The sequence below is a fragment of the Oncorhynchus keta genome, chromosome 25 (genome assembly GCF_023373465.1).
Source record: "Oncorhynchus keta strain PuntledgeMale-10-30-2019 chromosome 25, Oket_V2, whole genome shotgun sequence".
Lineage (NCBI taxonomy): Eukaryota > Metazoa > Chordata > Actinopteri > Salmoniformes > Salmonidae > Oncorhynchus > Oncorhynchus keta.
This window is the reverse complement of record NC_068445.1, coordinates 13,841,076-13,854,880: the sequence shown is the minus strand read 5'-3', so window position 1 is coordinate 13,854,880 and position 13,805 is coordinate 13,841,076. Positions and strand designations below refer to the sequence as shown.

Below are 13,805 nucleotides of genomic sequence, written 5' to 3'. Positions count from 1 at the left end.
CATCTATAACAAATTGTAACAAAAAAGGGCAAATTAGGAATAAATCTATTCTACATTTACGTGACATAGTTTTGTTGGTCCAGGTATAACCCTTAGCATCTGGATTGAAATAACGCCAGGCATCCTCAACACAGAGATCCTTGCATAATGTAATGATAATGTTACTATTTTGAAGGTTTTGACTCGTTCTAGGAGGAAAACGATCAGCAGATGCATCAGGTGTTTCATTAAAATCCCCTGAAATAATTAGAAAAGCCTCTGAGTATTTGTTGTTTAAATCCTGTACATTACAGATGATGAAAATAGCATTGTCAAATTTAACAGTTACTATGACCCATCTGCCATCTTGTGAAGATGTGGATTCTAGAATGTCACCTTTAAACTTGTGAATAAGGATCAAAACACCAGCAGAATGATTTGATCCATGACTGAAATAGGCCATATCTCCCCATTGTGCTTTCCAAAATTTCAGATCACTTTCACCTGAATGAGTTTCCTGAAGAAGGACAAAATCTGCATTACTGCGTTTACAGTATAAAAATAAAGCTCTCCTTTTTGTAGGATTTCTCAGACCCCTAGCATTCAGACTAACGATATTTAGTGAATTGAAATATGAACTCCTGCATTAAAAAATAAAGAACACAAATTAGATAACAAGTATTAATGTGAACAATAAAACAAACAGTGAACCTTGAGAGGATGACTCGACGGAAAACTACGCTCAGATGAGGTAGAGGTGGTTAACAGAATAACAAATCTATTTACTTCCTTTTCTTTGGCAAGTGTTCATCAGTTGTAGTTCGAACGGCACATGTATAATTGGCAGTACATTAACTGTACTCATGGTAGTACTCACAGTTCCAATTTGCTTAATGTCAACAGAGTTACCCAGTAATCATTCTTCCTTGGATAAACGCGTGTGGGCCCTTGAACCCCGCCTCTTCTTGTTGCGCCTTCTGTATAAGCGGCCACAGTTTCTCTCGCCTTCTGTATAGGCGGCCACAGTTTCTCTCTGGCAGCCTGATCCTGCGGTATCAGAGCTTCTTTGATGCGGAGTTTCTTCTCGCCCAGAAACTTGTTCCCCTTGGCCATTTTCCATATGATGTCCCTGTAATGGCGCATAGTTAAGCGCAAGATGATATTGCGAGGGGGTCCATCAGATCTTCGTTTCCCAAGTCGATGTACCACATCAATCACGTCTCTTAGCCTGTCTTTGATGCATGGTGCCACTTTTCCCAGGATATTAATGACTACTTCTCTAATATCCTCTCCCTCTACCGCTTTTACACCTTGGATTTTCAGATTCCACCTGCGAGAGTACCTTTTGAAGTTCAGCTACATTCTCACACAGCTCATTATTTTTGGATGGCATTTTCTTCAGCTCCTTCTCTAGGAACGTTATCTTTTCCTTGTTCTCGCTCACAGTTTTGTGTAGTTGATTGACAGTTTCTGACAGATTATCGATCTTCTTTGATGTTTCTTCTGTAGCCCGCTCTATGATGGACACGTTGGAGAGCAAGGCGTCTTGTTTAGTAGACAGGGACTGGATTGCAGAGAAAAGTTCCGACATGGAAATGTCTTTTAGTTTTTTCACCGGTGGATTTTTACTTGGGGTCTGAGGTAAAGAGGTTGCAAGGATTTCATCCTGGTCAGCTTTGTTCTTTCTCTTGCTTGAGATCGCGGCTTCTGGTGTATCCATGCTGCTCTGGTCCTCGTGGTGGCTAGCTAGCATGTCAGCCGTCTTCTGTGAGACTTGGATATTTCGTCTACTTTTGTCTTTCTGTCGTGTTCTTCCCATTCAACTTGACAAAAACTAACTCTAAACTTATCCCATGTCCATAAAAAAGGTATAGTTAGTTTCTTTCAATATTAATGGCCAATATTTGACTGTTAACCACCTAACCCTCAATATTGCTTTGAAGAGCGCGAAAACACTCCCTCTCACAGCGACGCCATCTTGGAGTCTCAATCAAATGTATTTATAAAGCCCTTTTTACATCAGCAGATGTCACAAAGAGCTATACAGAAACCCAGCCTAAAACCCCCAAACAGCAAGCAATGCAGATGTAGAAGCAGGTAGCTAATGACCCCCTCAGCATATTGAACAATGCACTCCCAGTGACCCTGGCGAAGGGGAAGGGAGGGCTCACGGTCACATTCACCACATTTCATTGGCTTCCCACCACATTGAAATTAACAGAGATATTTCCACAAGCATAATTAAGAGGAAGCTATTGTAGTGAGATGGGTTGATGACGATCCAGTGGTGATATGTGGTCGCTTTAGCTAAAATGGCACCAGGCCAATTTGATGACGTGGAAACCATAGGCGTCCCCAGGGGACTGCCTGTCCTAATTGGTCAGTGCATGATGTGGGTTTTTCAGCCCTGTTCCACCCAGATGTCTCCGCCATCTCTCCCCTCCACCCCCGAGCTGCAGACCCAGGCGGGGGCATTGGGACGGGAGGACACCACGGATTGATAGATGGGTTGCAGCCAATTGTGCCTGCATTGATGCAGCATAGCCCCCATGGAGCGAGGCAGAGAGGGAAAGAGATTTAGGGATATCCTGTTCCGGCTTCTGCTGTAAAGGAGGCCAGAGAGGCCTTTGATCTGGCAAATGAAACCATCAAAAAGGCAATGCCGGAAAATGCATAATGCAGTCCTTCCCCATATCTCTCCCTCTATCGCTCTCTCTATATCTCTCCCTCCATATCTCTCCATCTATATCTCTCCCTCTATATCTCTCTCTCATTATCTCTCCCTCTATATCTCTCCCTCTATATCGCTCCCTCTATATCTCTCCATCTATATCTCTCCCTCCATATCTCTCCATCTATATCTCTCCCTCTATCTCTCTCTCATTATCTCCCCCTCTATATCTCTCCCTCTATATCGCTCCCTCCATATCTCTCCCTCTATATCTCTCTCCTCTCGCTCCATATCTCTCTCATTATATCTCTCCTATATCTCTCTCTATATCTCTCCTCTCCTCCATATCTCTCTCTATATCTCTCTATATCTCCCCTCCATATCTCTCTCTCTATATCTCTCTATCTCTCCCTCCATATCTATATCTCTCCCTCTATATCTCTCTCGCTATATCTCTCTATCTCTCCCTCCATATCTCTCTCTATATCTCTCTCTATTTATCTTTCCCTCTATATCTCTCTCTCTATATCTCTCCCACTATATATCTCTCTCTCTATTTCTCTCTATATCTCTCCCCTCTCTCTCTCTCTCTCAGAATATATATATATATATATCTATATATCTCTCCCTCTATATCTCTCTCTCTCATATATATATATATATATATATATATATATATATATATATATATATATATAATCTCACTATATCTCTCTCTCTATATCTCTCTCTATATATCTCTCCCTCTATATATATATATATCTCTCTCTCCATCACGTTCTCTCATCTCAATTCAAGGGGCTTTATTGGCATGGGAAACATGTGTTAACATTGCCAAAGCAAGTGAGGTAGATAATATACAAAAGTGAAATAAACAATAAAAATTAACAGTAAACATTACACATACAGAAGTTTCAAAACAATAAAGACATTCCAAATGTCATATTACGTATATATACAGTGTTCTAACGATTAAGGATACACAAGGGAAAATAAATAAGCATAAATATGGGTTGTATTTACAATGGTGTTTGTTCTTCACTGGTTGCCCTTTTCTTGTGGCAACAGTTCACAAATCTTGCTGCTGTGATGGCACACTGTGGAATTTCACCCAGTAGATATGGGAGTTTATCAAAATTGGGTTTGTTTTCAAATTCTTTGTGGATCTGTGTAATCTGAGGGAAATATGTGTCTCTAATATGGTCATACATTGGACAGGAGGTTAGAAAGTGCATCTCTCTCACTTCTCTGTCTCTTTCCCTCTCTTCCTCCCTTCCTCCTTTCTCTCTCTCCCTCTCTCTCTTCCCCAAATGAGCAAACAAAAGTGTTGGGGGGAAGAGTGCCCGCCTGTAAGCGTGTTAGAGGTGTAAGCTGTGGGTGAGCTCTATCAGCCATACTAGCTTGGTTTCACACTGGGATTAGTTTAGTGTGTGGGTGATGGCTCGTTGTTCTATGTCACTTTGAAGGTGATCTCCTCTTCAACATCACACCCAGTATTATTCATACTCTCTTATTGAACTGGTCTGTCTCATCATAATAAAGTAGGGCTGTGGTAGGTTAACAGGTCAAAACCTTTAAGGGATAGGGCAGAATACTGCCCCCTTTGGAGGAATTGCGTGCCCATAGTAAACTGAAAAAAAATCTGTCCAAGATTGCTAATATATGCATATCATAATTATTATTGGATAGAAAACACTCTAAAGCTTCTAAAACCGTTTCAATTATGTCTGTAAGTATAGCAGAAATCACAGGGCAGCCAATCTTCCAAACTTTTTCTCTCATCAGGAAAGTTGGGCCAGACCAGTCCCTGGGTTTACCTAGTGCTCAAATAGACAGGATTCACTTCTCCTTATGCAGATCTATCTAGTCATGTTTTCCTTTTAACCATATCCTTTCAATGTTGTGTTTTGTTGCTAGGGAAAACCCCAGAGGATGTGGTGCGGAGATACACGGAGAAAGTGAAGGTTGCCCCTGATGAGGTAAGGAGAGTCCTGGGTGACACACACTTTGATACGGTTTGAAATCAATACACTGTACAGTGTATCATTGCTATGCATCCCAACCCTGCAGTCAGATACAGTAACTGGTGCCCACTCACTTTCCCTTCCCAGGACTGCACCATCTGCATGGAGAGGCTGGTGACGTCATCGGGCTACGAGGGCGTCCTGCAGCACAAGGGCATAAAGCCAGAAATGGTGGGCAAGCTTGGCAAGTGTGGGCACATTTACCATCTGCTGTGCCTGGTGGCCATGTACAACAATGGCAACAAGGTGAGAAAGGGCATTCGCGCCAGCGCTTGTTATGGTATCAATGATACCATATCGTAATCTGATATTGTATAATAGCGGGTGAAATTACACACCTCATTTGATGTGGTGTTATACTTTGATATCATTCGATTAGATGAGATTAGATTGAGATCAAACTAATTCAGAACAGGCCTTAGTCTGCCAAACACAGTTCATGCTCATTTTAATGCATAACCATGAAACAAAATGACAATTACTTGTTTTATTAAAAGTCAATTTAGTACAGAAGGTGGCTCGATGTTCATGAAGTCACTCTAGATTAGATTCCATTTGTTTGATTAGATTAGTTATGAATATTGAACATTTAATGTGTCCCTGTCCAGGATGGCAGTCTGCAGTGCCCCACCTGTAAGGCTATCTATGGGGAGAAGACAGGCACACAGCCCCCTGGGAAGATGGACTACCATGTCATCCCCCACTGCCTGCCCGGCTACCTGGAGGCCAAGACCATCCGCATCGTCTATGACATTCCTGCTGGCATACAGGTAAGCACGACTCACGACGTGCCACAATTATATCCGCCACACTCCCACGTCCACTCATCCACTGGCTCTCCTTCCGAGGCCTATTTTCTTCCATCTACGTTGGTATAAGACTGCTGTGTCTGACATGAGGATGCTTCAGAGGGTATTTGACTACGTGCTTAGTGTTGCTGAGGGGGTTGAAGTGTCCCAAAGCCGCGTGACTGCATCTTTGTAAAGAGAGAGAGAGCGATTCACCTCCTCTCTTTGCAGTGGGCGGGGCGGTCGAGAGGAGGGAAGATGGCTGCATATTTCATCCTGACTGTAGAGCAGAGCTTTATAGAGTCAATGACCTTTATTTTCAGAAGAGCAGACTTAGCCTCAGTCTGTCCTCTGCCCTCCACACTGCAGCAGCCCATCACACCCCATCACATCACAGCCCACTGACAGTGCCCCATCACACCACATCCCACTCACAGTGCCCCATCACACCACAGCCCCACTCACAGTGCCCCATCCCACCACAGCCCACTCACAGTGCCCCATCACACCACATCCCACTCACAGTGCCCCATTCAACCACAGCCCACTCACAGTGCCCCATCACACCACAGCCCCACTCACAGTGCCCCATCCCACCACAGCCCACTCACAGTGCCCCATCACACCACAGCCCACTCACAGTGCCCCATCCCACCACAGCCCACTCAGTGCCCCATCACCCACTCACAGTGCCCCATCACACCACAGCCCACTCACAGTGCCCCAGCCCACTGCCCCCATCACACCACAGCCCACTCACAGTGCCCCATCACACCACAGCCCACTCACAGTGCCCCATCACCACAGCCCACTCACATCACACCACAGCCCACTCACAGTTCCCACCCACTCACAGTGCCCCAAACACACCACAGCCCACTCACAGTGCCCCATCACACCACAGCCCACTCACAGTGCCCCATCACACCACAGCCCACTCACAGTTCCCCATCACACCACAGCCCACTCACAGTGCCCCATCACACCACAGCCCACTGCCCCATCACACCCCACAGCCCCCATCACACCACAGCCCTCACAGTGCACACACCACAGCCCACCCACCACAGTGCCCCATCACACCACAGCCCACTCACAGTGCCCCATCACACCACAGCCCACTCACAGTGCCCCATCACACCACAGCCCACTCACAGTGCCCCATCACACCACAGCCCACTCACAGTGCCCCATCACACCACAGCCCACTCACAGTGCCCCATCACACCACAGCCCACTCACAGTGCCCCATCACACCACAGCCCACTCACAGTGCCCCATCACACCACAGCCCACTCACAGTGCCCCATCACACCACAGCCCACTCACAGTGCCCCATCACACCACAGCCCCACTCACAGTGCCCCATCACACCACAGCTCACTCACAGTGCCCCATCACACCACAGCCCACTCACAGTGCCCCATCACACCACAGCCCACTCACAGTGCCCCATCACACCACAGCCCCACTCACAGTGCCCCATCACACCACAGCCCACTCACAGTGCCCCATCACACCACAGCCCACTCACAGTGCCCCATCACACCACAGCCCCACTCACAGTGCCCCATCACACCACAGCCCACTCACAGTGCCCCATCACACCACTGACTCTCCTCACTTCCCCCTTGAAACACATCTTCACTGACAGCTGTACTCTGTGGAAGAAAGTCATGAAATAGTAATGATACAGTGCATTATGATGTAGAGTGGAGTACAATGACTACGGTGTGTCATGTCAACACATATCACCTGCATCACAGAGCATGGCAGTTACTTGTTTGCTATACAACTGATATAAAGAATATGTTTCTTAATGATAAGTAAAAAGGTTTTGGCAGTGCCCCCCAAAATGAATGATTTGATAGAGTCAAATAAACTAGTATGACCATTAGTATAAAAGTTCATCCCAGGGGCACATTTGACATTTCCCTCTGACTGTTAAGAGAAAGAGAGGGGTTGTTTTTGTTTTTGTCCTTTCACCAGGCCACAGAGCATCCCAACCCAGGGAAGAAGTTCAGCGCTAGAGGCTTCCCACGGCACTGCTACCTCCCAGACAATGACAAGGGCAGGAAGGTGAGACATACATGACTGTCTGTGTGTATATGGGAAGGACATGTTTTCCAAAATACATTATGCAGAGATGGTGACTGCACTGTAAGCTGCTGCTGTACCTACAAGGCTCTCATCCTCTGTCTGTCTGTCTGTCCCCAGGTCCTGAAGCTTCTGATCATGGCGTGGGACCGCCGCCTCATCTTCACCATCGACACGTCCAGCACCACCGGCGAGTCAGACACGGTGGTGTGGAACGAGATCCACCACAAGACAGAGTTTGGCTCCAACCTGACAGGGCACGGCTACCCAGACCCCAACTACCTGGACAACGTCCTGACAGAGCTGTCAGCCCAGGGGGTCGTGGAGGACAACCTGAAGGACTGAGGGGGGAAGAGAGGCCACTGAGGACTACCACCCATACTCCTCTCTGACATAGAGTGGGCCTCTGCATGAAGAGGCAACATGCAGCCAAGATAACTATATTTTACTCCCACACCCAAAACAGACCTAAAGACCCTCAGATTCTGTATGTGGCCATGAGAGCGGAGGAAATATAGCAAATGACATGATAACATCACGATTGTGTTATACTGTTATTTGCATTTACCTAAACATAACTGTAATACTTTTCTGACTACTGTCTCTTTGTCAATGCCTTGAGCAGGTGTATGTTTGGCAAAATTTCAACCTGATAGGGTAAAGGAACGTAAAGACAGGATTTGAATGAAAACTGATCTCAATGTGTATTGGTGGTTGTGGGGTTTAGACATTGATGATCAACTGATCATTGATTCCTCTGAAACTGGATTTTGAACTTCCTCTTTTGTACTGAAGAAGATTTAAGACTGTGACATCGTAGCATTGAAAGAGATGTCTGTTTATACTCACGACCAAACCATGTGGCCCAGAATTTGATATTGCATTTTAATGTTGACTGCACACCTGGGATTTTTGCAGAGACAGTTGGCTCGGGCTCTGAAGGCTTCAGATGTCTGTCCCGGTTTGTTCTAGTTTTATCAGATGTGTATTTTTTAATGAGTAGGGAAGTGATTTCTCAAGTTGTAGTTGGTATTTGTGTGGAAATCTTCAGGATAATTTTTATATGCAGAATTGTAAAAGCGTGAGTGCTTTCCCAGTCCAATTCACACCAAATCTACACAGTTCAGCTTGTTGTCATATGCTGATGAGGTTGATAGTGAGAGTTTTTTGAAAGTGAGGCCTTTTGCTTTAGTTTTAGCTTGGTGATTTTCTGCAACAAAACTGTCTGTAGATCTGAGTGGACAGTCATGGTGAAGTGATTCTCAGGAAGGAGAGAGGGCATCTCTGATTGGCTACACAGGGCCGTTTCACAAAGGCTTGGCTCCACTGGCCTTTGAGCCTGTTGAAGGTTCACATGCACCTTCTGACAGAGAGGCAGTCAGTTGATCTGAAGATTCAGCTGTCTCACAGTAGATGTATATTCTAACAGGGGTGCCAACCTGGGGAGGCCTTTGGAAGTTAACCTGATATAGATCCATACACAAGCATCTTACCGATCAGTTAGATGATTGTTCAAAAAATGTATGCTTCTGTAAGTTAAGATCTGAGGCAGTCGAGCAAGCCTCGCTCCACTCCAAGGTTAACCTCATTCGTTTTGTTGAAACACTGGTGACGTTGACCTCTGTGAATAAGCCTGTCTTCGAGGAGGCGTTGGAATGATCTATCACGCTTGCATCACATGTGCTTGCCTACTTGCGTGTGTGTTTGAATGTGTGTTAGTGTGTGTGTGTGCTGTGGTGTTAATACACTCTCTGGCTTTCTAAGGGCTTTATTTAATCCGTATTGTGGTAGTTCAGCATTACAGCGTGATTGAAATTTAAAGACAATGTTCCCGCTTCAGCAGAGACTGCATTCATGGTAAACTCAATCGGAAATGACTTATACATTTCCATGGCGCAATCTGGAGCGCCTCAGTCCTTGAATAGAGGAGCAGAACATGCTTCGCAGAGAGCGATGTCCTCTTCAAAGAATGACTCTCTCCTCTGATCCATCATAGAGTAGAGTAGGCAGAGCGCCCCCCACACACACACACACACTGTGATGTATGAGCCTCTGGTGTTCCTCCTGTTGGGCTGGTTGCATGATAAGCCTCTGCTGCAGACAACACCTACCCCATACTGTCTGATTCCTCTGAAGGCTCTTAGGTCTGATACTGATGTACGGGCAGCAGCTGCGTTTCCCCTTCCCTCAGCAGCTAGAGGAGCTCATTTTACAGTAGGATCACTCAGAATGTTGTTCTATAAAGTACAGTATGTGAAGCTGATGTTGCATTGGGAATTTCCACTCCCTTTGCTCCCTCCTGTCTCCCTTCCCACAGATTATTTGCTCATACGCTGAAGAGTTCTTGAAGATTTGAGTTATTTTCCAAAAAGAAAAGTTAACCTTTAAGCTGAATAATTCTCTCCTCCAGTTGGATCTGACCAATTTGAATGAGTGGGGATGTTGGTATAATCGAGAAGAGATTCATGTTGAGGTTTTATGGTGTCCCACCCACGTCACGGGTTTTGATCCTTGAAATGCTTTTGAATATCTTGGACTGAATCATAGTCTTCCGTAGCACTTTGAGGCAGCAGTTTTCTTTCATTGATCCTTTCATTTTAGGAAGATGTCTTGAAATGTATTCAAATTCAGCTGTTTTTTACATTTATGTTTATAAACTTGTCTTGTATTGCTTCAAAAATATACGTATATATATATATATATCTATACATTTGCAGATGTGATCTACCTTTAAATGTACATGTATGCTCAATTTGAGTCATATGGTGTAAGTTTAATTTATTTTTATACTCTTCTATTTATGAATATATACACTCACATTTACCCGTCCACATCACTATACACACAGGCACATATTAAAATGAATACAGAGCTTTCAGGAAGTATTCGGACCCCTTGACTTTTTCCACTTTGTTACGTTACAGCCTTATTCCAAAATGGATGAAAACAAACATTTCCTTCCTTTCTCTTAACACAATACCCCATAATGACAAAGCAAAAACAGTTTTTGCTAATTCATTAAAAATAAAGAAAAAAGGAAATATCACATTTTGCATAAGTATTCAGACCCTTTACTCAGTACTTTGTTGAACCACCTTTGGCAGCGATTACAGCATCAAGTCTTCTTGGGTATGACGCTACAAGCTTGCTATTTTCAGGTCCCTCCAGAGATGTTTGATTAGGTTCAAGTCCGGGCTTTGGCTGGGCCACTCAAGGACATTCAGAGATTTGTCCCGAAGCCACTCCTGTGTTGTCTTGGCTGTGTGCTTCGGGTTGTTGTCCTTTTGGAAGGTGGCCACTGTGTTCTTGGGGACCTTCAATGCTGCAGAAATGTTTTGGTACCCTTCCCCAGATCTGTGTCTCGACACAATCCTGTCTTGGAGCTCTACGGACAATTACTTCAACCTTATGGCTTGGTTTTTGCTCTGACATGCACTAACAACTGTGGGACCTTATATAGAAAGGTGTGTGCCTTTCTAAATCATGTCCAATCAATTGAATTTACCACAGGTGGACTCCAATCAAGTTGTAGAAACATCTCAAGGATGATCAATGGAAACAGGATGCACCAGAGCTCAATTTCAAGTCTCATAGCCAAGGTTTTGAATACTTATGTAAATAAAGTATTTAAAAACATAAATATAATTTCAAAAATGTCTAAAAACCTGTTTTCACTTTGTCATTATGTGGTGCTGAAGATTTTTCTTTCTTTGATCCAATTTAGAATAAGGCTGTAACGTAACAGAATGTGGGAAAAGTCAAGGGGTCTGAATACTTTCCCAAAGCCCTGTATGTCAAATCTGGCATAGGTGATCTGCCAGTATGTCAGGGACTGTTGAAATATGTCTGCCATGTTATGAGCATCTTATATTAGCAGTAGTCTTAGAATTTGCTGCTGTCGTCAATGTAGATTCTGTACTGGAATCGCTGAGGGATTCAGTAAGTACAGCAGTTCCTCTTTATTATTGGCTGGGGGGAGTTTAGCAGCATGTAGTCGACCCTATCCCCCCAGATGGGTCATTGACCATAGAATGAGAATTCTAATTGTGTCATTTACCATGTATATAACCTAATAGAACCAAGGACGATACTGTCAGTACCCCAAACTGGTGAGTGAAAAACAAGTCATTTTGCCTGTTCATTTCTTCTTTATCCTTGTGCAAGTTTTGATGTCTTTTTGTCGCTCTCTTAAATAGGGAAAAACAGGAAAGAAATGCTTCCAGTCTTATCAGGGAATTTCCCATTTAAAGTGAGACTCATTAAGTTGTACAGATAAAACGTTTTTGCTTGGCCAACCCTATTTTCCATGTCATTGTACTTTAATTGATGTACTGTACCAGTTCATATTTCTAGACTTACATTTCCAGTCTCCAAATGCTTAAGTATGTAACTGTAATGTCATGGTCTAGGCCTCCTCCGCTTTTCAGGTGTGTACATAAGGTCAGTATGCTTTCAGTGGAGTCTGTACACCGGGGAATTTTAATGTGAGCATACATTTTATTGTCTGGTTTTGGACTGAGGAATAGAGTTTATGCAATTATATATGCGAGCAATTTGTACCTCATGTCATGTGTAGCAGAAGGTATCAGGAGGTTTTGGGTACAGGAGAATGGATGTTCAACATTTTGTACGGTGTGTCCATTTGCTATCCAAGGTTATTGCTCAAATGCTCCAGATAGGAGAACACATATTTTTGATGTATTTTTTAAAAGATTGAATATCTTCAATTGAGCATTCATACTGTGTAACGTTGTTATATTACTATTAGTAATTAATATACATTCCATACCATTTTCCATAGCATATATTGATTAGGTGTGGGAAATGGAGTAAAGCTGACTTTAAGGACACATTAACACGGATACTTTCTCATTGGGATTTTATCTCACAATCATATTGATAACCTCCACAGCATACTGTGCTTATGTCTACACAGATTGGCCTGCAACAATTTGGTGGGAATCTGTGTAGGTGTGAGATAGAGGGTCTGCGTGTGTGAGCATATTGCATGTGTGTGTGAAAATGTTTGGTTTAAGTTCCAAAAAGATTGAAACGGTAGACGTTTGAGACAACAACAAAAAATAGACCATAGAAGTGCATGTTACTCAAGACCTAAGCAAGTCTGCTGACAAAGAAAATATTTTGTGACAGTTGAGTCATTAGAGATGTCATCCAGCTGTGTCCTGTGGAGTGGCACGGTGGACTGCTCCATACTCCACTGCTTGTCTGTTTTTACCTCTAAAGAGGCTTTGATGGAGAGAGATGAGAATGAGCTAGCGCTTTGCTGCTCCGCTCTCTCTTCAGGTTGCACAGAAAAGGTAACCATATGTATGAGGTAATCGTCTGCATTTTAAGTGCCCATGTTTTACTGACAAAACGTCAGAGAGCCATGTGGCTATGGTTCAACATTCAAATTTCATTTCTCATCAGAAGCATCAGAAGCAACATACTACATATTGCGATTTAAAAAACACAACACACAAAGAGAAATTGAGATTTGAAATGTATAATCAAATGAAATAGAAATAAAGGCAAGATTAGAGACAAAACATTAAAGGGCTTCTTAATCTATCCGTCTTTATTGGATTGTGATGATTTTGTTGCATGTTTGTGTGTTTCATGTGAAAAATAAATGTGCCCTCAACAGGGTAGTTTGTTTGACCTTCTCTCGTTCTTTACTGTCTTTCGTTGCCACCATGTCCTCCTCTTCCTCTAGCTTTTTCGTTCCCCTCTCCTCCTGGCTGCCCTGCGCCTCGTTATGCAGATATAAACGAGCTTCGCTCGAGCTGTGGAGTGTGGCGGTAACAGTTTTCACCGGCAGTAAATGTTGCGTTATGGCAATTTTCTGTCACTGGCTGCTGAATGTTGGTGCTGTGTGAAAGAAATGGAGACTGGGTCTGCAGGCACTGTGGCGCATACTAAAGCAAATACCCCAATCCTCCCCCCTCCCTTCCAGGTCTGGAGGAACAGCTTGTGGGGTTGTCATGGGAGGTCTCCCTGCTGGTCCTGCGGACAGCCTGTGGTGTCTGTCATGGGGCTCATCGCCCCTCTCACAAGCATAGCCGTGACACCGCAGCTTAGAGCGTCTGTCGTGGCCCGGGGCTGACATCCCAGACTCGCATGTCCCAGCCGAGCTCCCCTCATCTCATCACTCACCTCCGTCACTAATGTAATGAGGGTGTTAACGAGGGAGCCTCTGCTGCCCTATAGCAGGTGCCTCTCATTAGCATTTTAATAAGGTTAGGA

The 13,805-nt window shown here is 44.1% G+C and overlaps 1 protein-coding gene across 2 annotated transcripts in view; it reads left to right on the top strand.

Annotated features, from left to right (window-relative positions):
• Positions 1-13,225, top strand: part of LOC118358260 (E3 ubiquitin-protein ligase DTX1-like) — a 71,156-nt gene extending 57,931 nt beyond the window's left edge. For both annotated transcript variants that reach the window (XM_035735863.2, XM_035735862.2), the window contains exons 6-10: positions 4,568-4,629; positions 4,762-4,920; positions 5,283-5,444; positions 7,452-7,541; positions 7,680-13,225. In XM_035735863.2, the coding sequence (XP_035591756.1) occupies positions 4,568-4,629; positions 4,762-4,920; positions 5,283-5,444; positions 7,452-7,541; positions 7,680-7,904 (698 nt within the window). In that variant the 3' untranslated portion in view covers positions 7,905-13,225. The remainder of the gene's footprint in view (positions 1-4,567; positions 4,630-4,761; positions 4,921-5,282; positions 5,445-7,451; positions 7,542-7,679) is intronic.
• Positions 13,226-13,805: the final 580 nt, after the last annotated feature.